Source organism: Juglans regia, chromosome 11 (assembly GCF_001411555.2).
Source record: "Juglans regia cultivar Chandler chromosome 11, Walnut 2.0, whole genome shotgun sequence".
In the NCBI taxonomy this organism is placed as follows: domain Eukaryota; kingdom Viridiplantae; phylum Streptophyta; class Magnoliopsida; order Fagales; family Juglandaceae; genus Juglans; species Juglans regia.
This window is the reverse complement of record NC_049911.1, coordinates 18,814,717-18,828,991: the sequence shown is the minus strand read 5'-3', so window position 1 is coordinate 18,828,991 and position 14,275 is coordinate 18,814,717. Positions and strand designations below refer to the sequence as shown.

At 39.7% G+C, this 14,275-nt stretch overlaps 1 protein-coding gene across 4 annotated transcripts; it reads left to right on the top strand.

The window, feature by feature from the left end:
• Nucleotides 1-200: 200 nt before the first annotated feature.
• On the top strand, nt 201-5,007 carry LOC108997245 (AP2-like ethylene-responsive transcription factor BBM). Of its 4 annotated transcripts, none has more exons than XM_018973432.2 (9): nt 216-635; nt 921-1,602; nt 1,798-1,880; nt 2,075-2,083; nt 2,442-2,530; nt 2,980-3,053; nt 3,173-3,223; nt 3,502-3,578; nt 3,751-5,007. In XM_018973432.2, the coding sequence occupies exons 1-9, from the start codon at nt 386-388 to the stop codon at nt 4,710-4,712; spliced, it is 2,277 nt and encodes a 758-aa protein (XP_018828977.1). In that variant the 5' UTR covers nt 216-385; the 3' UTR covers nt 4,713-5,007. The 4 variants fall into 4 exon arrangements, with proteins under 4 accessions (XP_018828979.1, XP_018828977.1, XP_018828976.1 ...); XM_018973431.2 differs by having other exon boundaries at nt 1,789-1,880; XM_018973434.2 differs by lacking the exon at nt 2,075-2,083 and having other exon boundaries at nt 201-635.
• The last annotated feature ends 9,268 nt before the right edge of the window (nt 5,008-14,275 follow it).

Below are 14,275 nucleotides of genomic sequence, written 5' to 3'. Positions count from 1 at the left end.
CCTAGTCCCAACAGCCTACCATGTCCTGTTCTCACTTATGACACAGCAAGTTTCAGTTTAATAAAGGCCCAAGTGCCCTAATGAGAGGCGCCCCGCCCCGTGTAGGATTAATTTGTGTGTATTTGCGAGAGAGAGAGAGAGAGAGATATATATATATATATATATATATATATATAAATCTTCATTTTGCTTCGGAACTAGGATTTCTCATTTTCTCCTCTCTTTTCTTTTTTGACCTTTCCTCTTCGTCCTGTCTTCTCAACTCATGGATTCCCTCTCTTTCTGCTTCACCTTTTCTAGTCTAGTTCATGCATGAAGTACTAGTCCCTCATCTCCCATTTCTAAACTACATACTTTCATCCACAAAGTCCCAAAATAGTTATATATGGCTCCCATGATCAACTGGTTGGGCTTCTCTCTTTCCCCTCAAGAACTCCCATCGCAGACTGCAGATCAAGATGCTTATTCTCAAAACACAGTTTCTCGCCTTAGCTTCATGAACTCTGACAACATATCCGGCGCCGATGTCTCCGTCCAGTGCTTTGATCTCACTTCTGACTCAACCGCTCCATCCCTCAACCTCCCTCCCCCTTTTGGAATACTTGAAGCATTTAATAGAAACGATCAAGTTGAAGGTTTTTTTATTCTCCCCACCTCACACCCTACTCTTTCTCGTTTTAGTGAAAGTTGAAGTCCTAAAACCTGCTCTGCTATTTGATAATAATCAGAAATTACAAGAAATGGGGGAAAAGGGCATAAAAGAAAAAAAAAATGGCATCCTGATCTTCAAGCAGTTGGAGTATTTTTTTTACTTGTGTATTTTGTCATATTGTCTAAGAACCAAAACTAAAAACGTTATCAGACAAGCAGAAAGGTATAACCTTTTTATTGATTTTATGATTTTTTTTCCTTTTTTGCAGATTGGAATATGAAGGGTTTAGGGATGAACTCGAGCACTAATTACAAGACCACCTCAGAACTCTCTATGCTGATGGGTAGCTCGTGCAATAGCCAAAACCATGATCAAAACCAACACCGACCAAAGCTCGAGAACTTCCTCGGCCGACACTCTTTCGATCATCACGAAAATGCCGCATACAATAACAATAATGGTGACTGCATATTCAACAATTGTTCCTTACAGCTTCCATCCGAAGCAGGAAACGGCGTGGCAAATAGTACCGGAAGTACTGGCGGCGGCGGCATCCACGAGAATAGCTCTAATATTGGTTTGTCCATGATAAAGACATGGTTGAGGAACCAACGTTCTCCGGCACCGCCTCAGCCGGAGAACAACAAGGACGACAGTTGTGGTGGTGCAAGTAGCGGCAACAATATTAATGGAAGCTGCATCATGACAAGCGCACAAACCTTGTCGCTTTCAATGGGCACGGGGCCGCCACAGTCTAGCTCAAATTTGCCACTTCTTATAGCGAGTACTGGCAGTGGGGGAGAGAGTAATTCCTCATCGGATAATAAGCAGCAGAAGATAACATCGGGGCTTGATACCCAAAGTAGCAGTGCTATTGAGGCAGCAACAGTGCCTAGAAAATCCATTGATACCTTTGGACAGAGGACTTCTATATACCGTGGTGTAACAAGGTTTGTTAACAAAATCCACGAGATTTTATACATATCTTCGTCTGTATGATCTTTGCATGCATGCTTGGACTTTATTTTTTCTTCAGTTCTTAGATCCATTTATTGTTATAGATTTTAGCTAGCTGCTTATGTGATAGCCAAATTTCTGGCATATTAATGGATATTTGAACTATATTTGTTTTTAAGATTTTCCAGGCACAGATGGACGGGCAGATATGAAGCTCATCTATGGGATAATAGTTGCAGAAGAGAGGGACAAACTCGTAAAGGCAGGCAAGGTAAGGCATATTGTATAGCTTTTCTCTAGAAGTATCTTTAAAATGGAAAGCGTCTCTTTCCTCATGTATATTCTTGTAAATAAAGGGAACCGTAACGTTGAATTATCACGGATCTTTTCCTTATATATGTGTTTTTTTTTTTTCCCATGTCTTGAATCATGATGTGGGGGCATCCTCAACATTCCCGATCGCAGTTTATTTGGGTGAGTATAAAAGGAGTACTAGTACTACTCGTCAGATCGATCATACCTTTAAATTTAAAGTAATGCTAAGTACAGTTATAAAATGTGTAAATACTGTATAGTTGCTTTAAAAAAAAGTAGAATTAACTCATAAAAAATTAATTTCTTTTTATTTGAATTTTATATTTATTCACTTTTTTTAAAACAACTGCACGGCACTTACACACTCAAGACTCACGACTGAAAGTATAGTATATCATTTCTCGTAAATTTATTTGTCTTAATTTCTTGTACTTCTTTTTACATTTCTGGAAATGGTTTTTTTTTTTAACCTTTTATGTTTACGTTTATGGCTGATCTCCGGTTTGATTTCACGTAGGAGGTTATGACAAAGAAGAAAAGGCAGCTAGAGCTTATGATTTAGCGGCACTGAAATATTGGGGTACCACTACCACGACAAATTTCCCAGTAAGTTTCCATGTACTTCCCTTTTTCAATAAATTAAAGTTCATCACTGTTCAGGCCTTTAGAATATTGGAAATTAGAAGTTCAACTCATGCATTAATCTCCCAATGTCAGGATTATTATATATATATTTAAGTGCACATTATTAAATGTTCTTATCCTCCTACAGATAGATCAGTATTCGCATTAATTGTATGTTGAACGTCCAATTTCAGAAGAAAAACAAATGTTCACGGTAATAAAATTATTTATTTGTGATAGATTATTTTTTATAAAAATGATTATATTTTATTAAAATGAGTCTATTTTTATGTAAATAGTCATTTTTATTACAAATAATTCGTTACAAATACTATTTTTTTTTTCTTTTTTGTAGTGAGTTGTGATCTAATGTTTGCTAGCTGATACTTTTGATCAATATCTTTCTTTCCTTTTTAACGAAAAAAACTCAGATGAGTAACTACGAAAAAGAGTTGGAAGAAATGAAGCACATGACCAGGCTAGAGTATGTTGCGTCTTTGCGAAGGTACATTAATATTAATTGATCAGTTAAATTATATATGTCGACAACGTTTCGATATCTACGTTACGCTATAGTTCATAAAAGCGCGGATCAAAATTCATGTTGGATTTTTCTTGGTGCAGGAAAAGCAGTGGGTTTTCTCGGGGTGCATCTATTTATAGAGGAGTTACAAGGTAATCTATATATATATCTCGATTTTAAGTTACTGAAAGTTAGGAAGCTCTTCACAACTTTAAGTTGATCCAGTTTCATGTTATCGATAAATGCTTGATATGGATCCATATATATATATATAGTACCCTCTCACGTTCCCTTGGATTCATTTGAAATAATTAAAAAAAAAAACAGACGATAATTTAGGATACATTCATGATCTTGAGAGGGTATGATGATCGATGTAGGTGCATATGCATGCATGTTCTTATCCAGCTTGGTGTTGGTTTTGTAACAGACACCACCAGCATGGACGATGGCAAGCAAGAATTGGAAGAGTTGCAGGGAACAAAGACCTTTACTTGGGAACTTTCAGTGAGTTCTTATACATTGATCTGCGTGCATGTGAATCGATTAGATTCGAAGAAAAAGTAAAGAAACTTGTGCATCAAAAGAACACCCTGATTGATCATTAGCTTCTTTTATTACCAGATCGATCGCGTACTTAAGAATTTCAATATCATTTCTTTCTCTTATTAAAATGTAGGCACCCAAGAGGAAGCAGCAGAGGCCTATGACGTTGCTGCCATTAAGTTCCGAGGACTGAATGCAGTAACGAACTTTGACATGAACAGATATGACGTTAAAAGCATACTCGAGAGCAGCACTTTGCCCATTGGTGGGGCTGCAAAGCGATTGAAAGATGCTCATGAGCAGGCTGAGATGACTTTACTTGAGGGACAAATTATTAAAACAGATCATGATCATGACAACATTAGTTCTCAGCTAACGCATGGAATCAACAGCTATGGGACTGGAGCAGCACACCATGGCAGCTGGCCTACTATTGCATTCCAACAACCTCCTCAGCCTTACAGTACCATTAACTACCCATATCATGGGCAAAGGCTTTGGTGCAAGCAAGAGCAAGATTCTGATCATCTTCCCCCCAACAGCTTTCAAGATCTTGATCATCATCACCATTTACAACTTGGAAATACCCACAATTTCTTCCAGCCTAATTCTACTGTTCTGCACAACCTCATGAGTATGGACACCGCCTCCATGGAACATAGCTCTGGCTCTAACTCTGTCATTTATAGCAGTCAAGGAGGCGGAGATGGCAACAACGGCACTGAAATTGGCGGCTATGGAGCCAATGGTACTGCGGGCTATGCAATACCTGTGAGTACGGTAATTGCCAATAACGATGGCAACCAAAATCAAGGAAACAACGCCAGTAGTTTCGGGGATAGCGAGGTAGTAAAGGCACTTGCGTATAATCAAAGTTTGTATTCAGCAGCAGATCCTTATCATGCCAGGAACATGTATTATCTCTCGCAACATGCATCGGTGGCGGGTGTGGTTAAGGCTAGCGCATATGATCAGGGTTCGACATGTAACAATTGGCCGGTGCCAACTGCAGTTCCAACTCTCGCGGCGGCAAGGTCAAGCAATTTGGCTGTTTGCCACGCAGCTCCAACTTTCACAGTATGGAATGATACCTAAAAGTAAAGGATGTTTTAGGTGCAAAAAAGGATATTGTAAACCGTACTACACATTACTGATTTCCTAATTTCCTTTTTTTCATTCTCTTTTCTTGATTCTATGTTTAGGTAAATGAACTAGCTAGCTAGGTAAGATAGGCTCCTTGTTAATTTTTGTCCCCGGCCCAGCTTGTGGGGTTCTAACTTGCAATCAAGCACGCAAATTTTTGTACGGTTTCTTGCTGAGAGTCATCACGAGCAGTACGCACTACAACATATTTGTCCATTTTTCAAGAATTTCTTTTCCAAGATCTACGTTGGTGGCCGCAAATACTTGGCTAATGGCACGGACCACATCTCTCGGAAACAAAAATCATCCTTTTGCAACAAGATGACGTCCGACGAGAAAAATTGGTCGGTACTCAGTAGACAGGGATCAGTGCCTGTATTATAAGTACTATTCTCACATGCTACATATATATGAATTTTGGCAACTTCAACTAAGGATGTGTTATCGTCGTATTTTGTATATTTTTAAATAAGTTTCTAGTAACTCAGTCATTAAAGTTAAACCTGTGAAAATGAAGAAGAAAGAAGTTAGGAGAGAGCAGCCTTGGAGCCGAAGAGTTTCAGATATCAAAGTCAGTAGAGTATTTTAGAAGTTTGTAAATAATGAGTCTAGAGAGCCATAAAGATTTTTCGAACCTAGAAATTACTATTTATACCAGAAGTTTGGGGGGATAGATAATGTCTACCCCTATGGAGCTCATGTCTTTTTTACTGTTCCTTTTGTCAGAGTCTTTTAAATGTGGCGTGCCTCTGTGACGGTACCATTAATGTGGCGTGTTGCTCGGGTAGTAGTGTCATTAATACTGCGTGGTTTCCAAATTTGCTTTACTCTGATAGTATCTTTGGTGGTCTGTTTAAATTTCCATGTCAGAAAGTCAAAGGTTCTCCGTCTTTCTCGTTATGTCCTGTACGAGTCCCCATGAGCGGGATGTGGCCGAGCAGCGTCAGGCCTGTCTTTCCCATCAACCGTCATTGTTTACTTTTCCTTGGAGACGAGTTGCTTCGTGGGCAAATTTTGGGCCTTGGGAAAAATCCCAAGGGGGCTTAGTGGGCTTATGACTGAGGGGAAAATCCCCTTATAATTAACCCCGTCAATTCCTATTGGACGGCTTCGATGGAAATTCCTCCTTTCCTTATTTGATCAATCAATTTTTGCGACTGCGGCTATGCAACTTTTTCTTTCTCGAGACAAGGAGTTGTGAGTTTCTGTCATCCCAGGAAAGTGGCCCTAGGCAACACCTCGACACTGCCCTTGACATGCCAAGGCAGCCCTATAGCCAACCTGCATGTGTGCCATGGTCCATGCCTTGACACGCGCATAAGGGGCTCAATAAGGCTACTAGCCGCCCGCAACCCAGCACGCTGCCCAGCATGCACGTGCCTGGCGAGGCTAGTGACCGCGTACAGCCCATGCCCATGCGCACACCCATGCACCTGCCCCACTCACGCCCATGCGCAAGCTCTTGCGCGTGCAGACTTATGTGCACACCCTTGCGCACAACCCTGTGTGCGCCCCAGCAGCAGTAGCCATCGAGGTTAGTGGTATGCCTCAGCAGGCATGCCATCCAGCGCACAGCTCCAGCCAGTGGCCCACCAGGCATGACATCCAGCGCATGCAATCAGCCCATGCCTTGCAGCACCAACGCCCAGGCCACCTGCCTGGGCCATGCAGCACCAACGCATGCCACCCTACCATGCTAGCAACCGGCCATGCACGACACCGCGCCGTGCCCACCAGCAGGACCATTTATGGCACCCTGCCATGACCACCATTAGTCTAGCCCAGACCAAGCCAGCCATGAGCCAAACCAGCCAGCCGTGGACCATGACCTACTCTTGCCCATCCATGGGCCAATGCATGCAACGTGCCACCATGGTCCTTAACAAGACTATCTTATTACTTTCTTTTATTTTTATTTTAATATTTTTCAAGGAACCTTTTAGGGGTTTCCACTTTGTAACCTTTATAGATAGGACTCTTAGTTGTAACAGTCCGCTAGAAATTCATTGGTGGAATTTCTATTGACTTTAGGAACCTCGTGAAAATCCCATAAATTTTTACGAATCGACAAATCGCACAGGTTTTAGTCTGTCAACATAGTCAGTATTATCACCCACCCTGGTACTAAAAATATGAGTTTAATTGTTTGAGGTAGTTAGAAGTGTCAGAATGTGTTTTGGTCTACATCATTAGACTCAGTTAATTATTTAGGATTTTATGGTGCAATAACTCATTTTCAAATTCTGGACGAAACACTTGTTCAAAATTGTGAAAATATTTTTAGGGGCACTTCGGGATTGAATTTCGTTAAACGATTTTCACTATAAGTTAATATGAATATTTAGAATTTTTCAGTACTAAGTTTATTATGCATTTTTTCTGAGTGAATAGTAACCTTGATAAGCACACCCAGTACAATATTTTCAAAATCATAGTGTGCAAGGTCAAAATTAGGTTAGATAAGTTTTATTTGGACACTTGGAAAAATCTTAGCCACACCAAGTGAATAATATTAAATACTTGGCACCATGAGGAACCATTAGATGAATTTGTGAAGGAAATCAAGGTGTAAGATCATGCCACCTAAGCAAATCTTTATTTCATCTAATCAACAAATTCTACCAGACCAAAGAGGGATTAAATCCTAGCGAAACCCTAAATGGCTGGGATCCAATTGAAACCTTAAAATCTTGGTTGAAACCCAAACCCTAAACAGTTTCCCAAAACTCTAAAGTTTGCCTCCAAACCCTTTCTAACCCGATTTTTAGCATTGTTTTTAATCACTTGATTAAATCACTTCTATATTCTATTAATTAATCAAGTCCTTGTTATGACACCATTATCCAACCTTTTAAATTTTAGAATTTGATTGGACCAATAAAAATTAGTTTTGTGCTTGATAGCGTCTCAAACCCTAACCAAACCCCATTTAAACCCCAAATTGAAGCCCACTTGGTTGGGGCGCACCAAGGCCCATGAATCTAGCCACCTTGGCAAAGCTTCTTGAAGAAGTTTCCTCTCCACATGACAGACCATCCGCTGCTATTGGCTGCACCCAATAGTGCCTTGATGTGAAGGAGAAATCCACTCCATCAACCTCCATCTCTCACAGCTGCTACAGCTGCTGCAGGCAGTCCTTGTTCCTCTCTATTCTCTACTTTATGTCACATAGCCACCTCCAATCAAGGGTCATTCAAGCCCATAACTTTCCCTCCAGTAGTTTAAAGTCGTGCAAAATACATTTCACTCTATTTTATCACTTTTTCACCCCATTCTTAGAGAGAAACTCAAAAGAGTTCTCAAGCAGATTTCTAGGTCTTTTTACGAGGAGATATTTGACCCATTGTATGTATTTTCACACAATGAATCCTTCATAAAAATTGTTCGTATTTGAGTGTAGTTTCCGTAGATATCTTATTAGTCTCATTTCATACTCATTTGGTTGTCAAAAGGATTTTTAACCATGGAAAGGTCATTCTGAGAGTGAAACTGGAGAGTATGTTATGTTTTGAAATTTTTTACCAAACTAATAGACATATCTTGGTCTGAAAATTTTATAGAGTGTTGTTAGCATGTGTTTATGAATGTTCATTTGTTGCATGAATAAAGTTTTTGATGATAGATTTCCTTATATCTAGAAACTTGAAAATTGGAAGTGAAAAAACAGTTTTTGTCTTGTGAAAGTTTCAATATTTCGTAGTTTAATCTTATTCCAAAGGCTTTGATATTTTTATGTGATGATCCTAAACCTCTTATATACATGTTAAAATGTTATTTTGAAGATATTTAGTATTAGTTTCAAATATATGATTTTTTTATGTAAGAGGATTTCGGTTAGGCCTAAGATTTTATGTTTTTGAGTTAGATCCATGTTTTATTGAGTTTTAGCTATGTGATTTTAAGTTTTATGGTTAGATCTTCTTTAGGAAAAATGTTTAAACCATGATATGTTTTAGTTGGAAGATCATATATCTTTAAGCCATAGATCAAGAGATTGATCAAAGTTAGTTGAGAGAAAAGTTTCTATTTTTGGACTATGTGTAAAACCAAAAACTTCAAGTGTTGTTTTGTGATTTTGGTGACTTTTGTTTGATGATTTAAATCATAGTTGATCTTAGGATAATTTTATGAATATGTTAGCAGTAAGATTTTATATTTTGGAATTCTTGGAGATGTTTTATTAAGGATAAAACTTGTGATTTAAGGGTTTACTTTTTGTTAAAAAGTTTTGAGTCATTTTACAAAAAGTTTTGTGTTGATGATTAGTTTTTCTTAATGGATATTTTAAGTGTATTTTTAAACTTAGGATAGGAAGATCCTTGTTACAAAATTTTCGTTTAATCATGGGTTTTGAATATGGAAGAAATTGCAACCAAAATCAAGAGAAATGACCTATGAATGTTTCGGCCATTGTGAGTTTTCCATAGTTGTGAATGGTTTTAAATTTTTCTGAGTTGATATTTGAGTTTAGGACAAAATTTACATGAGGAATGTAAATTTTGGTAATTTTTGGAGTTAGGATATGAAATCCTTAAGTTATGGGTAAAATGGTCATTTTTCCACATGTAGAGGGTAAAATGGTAATTTTACTCTAAGTTGTCTCTTTTCACATTTTTAACTGTTAGTAATTAATTTTCTAACTTTTAAAATACCCTCTTACAATTTCTCGTGTTTCGCGCTTTATTCTCGTAAAACGCGACGATCGAGGTAAGTTAGCTCTTAACTTACTATCAGTTTACTGTGTATGTGTGATGGGTAAGGGAAATACAATTTATGTTCGTATGTTGTTATATATGCCATGTCATCACATGTTTATCTATTACATGAATTATTCTGTCATGAAATACTTATCTGTTACACAATATATTATGTCTCTTGTTACTATCTGTTGCAAGTATGTCACATTACGTATGCTATTTGTTACATGTATGTCATGTCATGTAATATTCACTGTCATATGTTATGCAATGTTACAAAATGTTGTTTGTTACATATTATGCCATGTTACGAAATATTGTTTGTTACATGTATGCCATGTTATGAAATGTTGTCTGTTATATTTATGTCTCAAAGTACGTCATGTCTATCGTCTTACGTTCATGTCACGTCATGTTATGAAATGTCATATACGCCAGTTAAGTTATTCGTGTCAATCACAATCTTAAACACTAGGATAGGGTAATATCATAGTGGAACTCTTTTGTTCACTCTGGAGTGTTTAAATAAGTGTGAAATTTTCTGAGTTGACAAAGTACAGTAAACAGGTTGCGAATGGGGCCTAACTAGCTGGTCACCAGAGCGTGCCAGATACTAACGTCAATGGAGCCACACTTTATGTTACGTGTGTCCACAGCAAGTGTGGCACAAACAATTCATGGGGTCACAACAACTGTGGAGCATACACTACCTGAGACACATCAATTGTGACACGTAGAATACGTGAGGTCACAACAACTGTGTTGTACGTATTAACGCACTCACAGCTGGTATAGACACGTGTTGTGATGCGGTAATCGACAAGGACACACGGCTCAAGGGGACCCATGTAGCACCCGTATGGTCACTTTTATTAATTAAGTCTATTGAATATGATTCTAAGTGCATGTATTTTACGTTCAAGTCATGCTACACGTTATGGTATACTCAAGTTTACATTCATGTCAAGTTTCAAGTTCATGTCAATCATGATAACCCCATGAGATAAGAATGCACAATCATGGTAACCTCATGAGATAAGATTACGCAATCATGGTAACTCAATGAGATAAGACTACTCTATCATGGTGACCCCATGAGACAAGAATATGTTTCAAGTTCATGTTTATGTCATATTATGTTGAAGTTCATGTTATGTTCATGTTCAAGTTCTCACGTTCATGTTATTTATGTCCACGTCCATGCTATGTTTCAAGTCCATATTATGTTTAAAGTTCACATTCATGACAGGTTATGTTCACGTTCATTTCATGTTTAAGTTCACGTTCATGTTATGTTATGTTCACGTTCACGTTATGTTTCAAGTTCAAGTTTATGTTATGTTATGCTCACGTTCATGCTATGTTTCAAGTTCACGTTTATACTATGTTACTAGTCCATGTTATGTCTTAAGTTCATGTATATGTCATGTCACGTCGCGTCAAGCTAAGTTTCAGTTTCAGTTCAAGTTACGTAATTTATGCCATGCTATATGTCAAGTTATGTTATGCTTACTTATGACTTTGATTATGCATTCATGTTTTTACTGCCATGCATGCATCATTAATCTGTGTGGAAATCTCCTGTTAACTTGTTGAGATTTGTAATCAAATCTCACCGTAGTAGTCTCAACTACCATTCCCCCCAAATGGTAGGTGATGTGTCAGAATCAGAGTAAGGAACAGACATTGGCAGACCGGAGGAGGTTGACTAGACGCCGAAGATGCAACGCGGAGCTTGCAACCTCCATAGATGGGTCTTTGAATAGTATTATAGCATCGTTAGTCGAGTTACGCGAGTTACTTAACAAACTAGCCCAATAGTGTATTTTTGCATTGTAATTATGGAATCAGGTCTCTGTTGTTTTGAGATTACAGTCTTCTGAGACCTGTGCTGTAATCATGGATGTTTTAAGTATGCATGGATTATGTTTTAACTATTTGAGATATTATACGTTTGGTGCATAGTATTGCTAAAAAAAATTATCCGCTGCAAATATTACATAATACTATATGCATGTTAGGAACATTACATCTTATATGTCATGAACGGAGGCAGGTAATCTTGTGTTGCATGTCCCAACGCTTTGGATGTCTGTCCGATCCCAAGCGGAATCTGGGGACGTCACATTAGTCATTTCTTTTACATCTTTTGACAATTTCCTTAGAGGACAGCATATTATTCTTGAGATCATTTTCGGTGCTTTGCACTTCGGCTCTTTGGGGTGCAATTCGTGAATCTTCTATGAGAGAATCACACATTGCAATTCGTGAATATGTGTGATTTAATATATCAATATATAATATTTCCTTTCATTCTTTGCTCAATTCGTGAATCAAAGTTGATTAGTTTATCTTTGTGTTCATTCAAGCTCTTAAGTGTTCATACTTTTGCATTGTGTTCATCCATTCCATTGCATCCATTCAATCCTTTCCATATCCATAATTCAGCCAATGTAGTGTTTTCCCTGCTTTCCATATTCGGCCACTTTCCATAATCGCCCTTCATCCATCCCACTTTAGCCCTAGCTGAAATCTCCACTTACCATATTCGGCTACACCATAAAATACTTTCCTTCCATACTTAACTTGCCCTAGCTGAAACTCTCACTTGCCATATAAAGATTCCTAGACTTTAGGAATCCTTATCACCTCCCTTAACCGAATATTCCTATCTTGGAATAGTTGGTCATCCTTTCCATATTGAGATCCCTTAATTCTAGAAATCCTCCTAGAATCTCTCAATCCCAAGTCAATCATTTCCATCTTGCCTTACCCGAAATCCATCACCCCAAGATTGCCTCCTACAATCTTGCAAACCCTTCTTCATCCAAACCCTAGCCTCACCTAACATCCAAACCCTAATTGCATCCTATGTGGCGCCAACTCCAAAGATCTTCATGCATGTCGTGCCTCCCTACTCCATTGTTGAGTTCATCAATTAGTTAACCCTTTCATCACCATCATACATCATTTCATCACTAAACACCAAACCTCCATTAACCTAGGGACCCATCATTGCCACGTATTGTCCAGGGCCAAGCAAGAGGGCTAGCCATTTCAGTCACTACAAGGAAAATCAAGAAGAAGAGGACATAGTGTTTAGGGACTAGATCGAGGTCCCTAACATTAATTGGTGCTTTCATTGAGAGGATTATTGCTTAGTGAATTAGAGAAGTCCTCACTTCTCCTCGAGGTAAACGATGCTTTAACTTAAAACTTTGTGAATTGGTTAGGGGAGTCCTTCGTGGATCCCATTATTATTGTGATTGATTCTTGTTAAACGAAGTTTGGGGGTTGAGGTGGAGGACGGAGTAGTGTTCTTGAAGGAATCGACCACCCTTGAAGGTGGGGGATCCGAGGTTGGACCTATGTGCAAGAGGGGTCGACCACCCTTGAAGGTGGGGGACCCCAAGGTTGGACTTCTGAGTTTGCAAACTCAGAAGCATTTTGTTAAATCGCTCTATGTCCCTCTGAGTAGCACATTGGTCGTGGAGTCAAATTAAATAATCCAGATTGCTTTCTGTTGCAATGGGGGCCGGTGTAAGTATTCGGGTGACCGAGAGGCCGGACCTGCTCTCCGTTATGGGAGGGACAACGCGGCCTCTGGCTCGACCTATCCCTTTTGTCCTTGCTAGAGGTAGGTTGTTCGAGCAGTTTGGGACTGGACCCGCTCCTACCTGTTGACATTGCGTATTAGATTCTTGGCTGAAAAAAATAAGCAGGTTATCATAACTTTATTCTTAGCTTTGTAAGAGGTAGACTTCGCAAACATGGGGCCTATGATGCGATGTGCTTGCCACTTTTTACCATGTTGTTGATATCCTTGGTGCAGCATTCGAATGGTCGAAGGACCCAGCCACATAGGTTTGAATGGCACAAGCCAAACCATATATTTGCCCCCAGATGAGGCAATTCGGATAACGATGTGGCTGGTCTGCTCCTTCATCGCCATGGGGGTCAATGAATGTTTTCGAGTAGCATTGGGGCTAGACCCACTCTCCAGCGTGGGAGGGACAAGACGGCCTCTAGCTTAACTGGACCCATGGGAGGTAGGTTGTTCGGACAGACTACTGGACCTGCTCCCGCCCGTTGACACTACAGGGAAGGGTAAGTTATGGGTAAGGCTGGCGCTAAACAGACTAATCGTCATAGCAGAGGTCGAGGTAAGTTATTTGGGTAGTCGTGGAGCTGATCCCGCCCTCAGTCGCGAGGAGACAAGGTGGCCTCGTGCTCGACCCATCTCCTTAGTCCGTAGGGAGGTAGGTTGTTCAAGCAGTTTGCTACTGGACCCGCTCCTGTCTATTGACGCTTACGAGGAATGTAAGTCTTTGCTTCTAGGTAGTTGAGGACTTACCCGCACTCCATCGTAGGAGGGATAAGGCAACCTTTTGATCTACCTTTCCCTTCAGTATCCCACGGGGGAGGTAATTCGAACAGCGATGTGGCTAGTTCGGTCCTTCATCGCGATGGGGGTCGGGGTAAGTTTTTCGAGCTGCCAGGGGGGCTGGACCTGCTCTCTCAGACGAGGAGGTTGAGCCTCATGCTCACCTATCATCCTTCATGGGGAGGTAGGCTATTCAGGCAGTTTGGGACTAGACCCACTTCTGCTAGTTGACATCGCAAGCAATGATAAGTTTGAGTCAAGCTGGCGCTAATCCCACTCTTTAGCATGGCAAAGGTCAGGGTAAGTTTTTCAAGTAGCCTCAAGGTGGGACCCGCTCTTTTGGACCCACAAGAGGTACTTTATTTGGTCAATCTGTAACTAGACCCGCTCCCGCCTGTTGACGCTCACGAGGAAGGTAAGTTTTTATCTTCGGG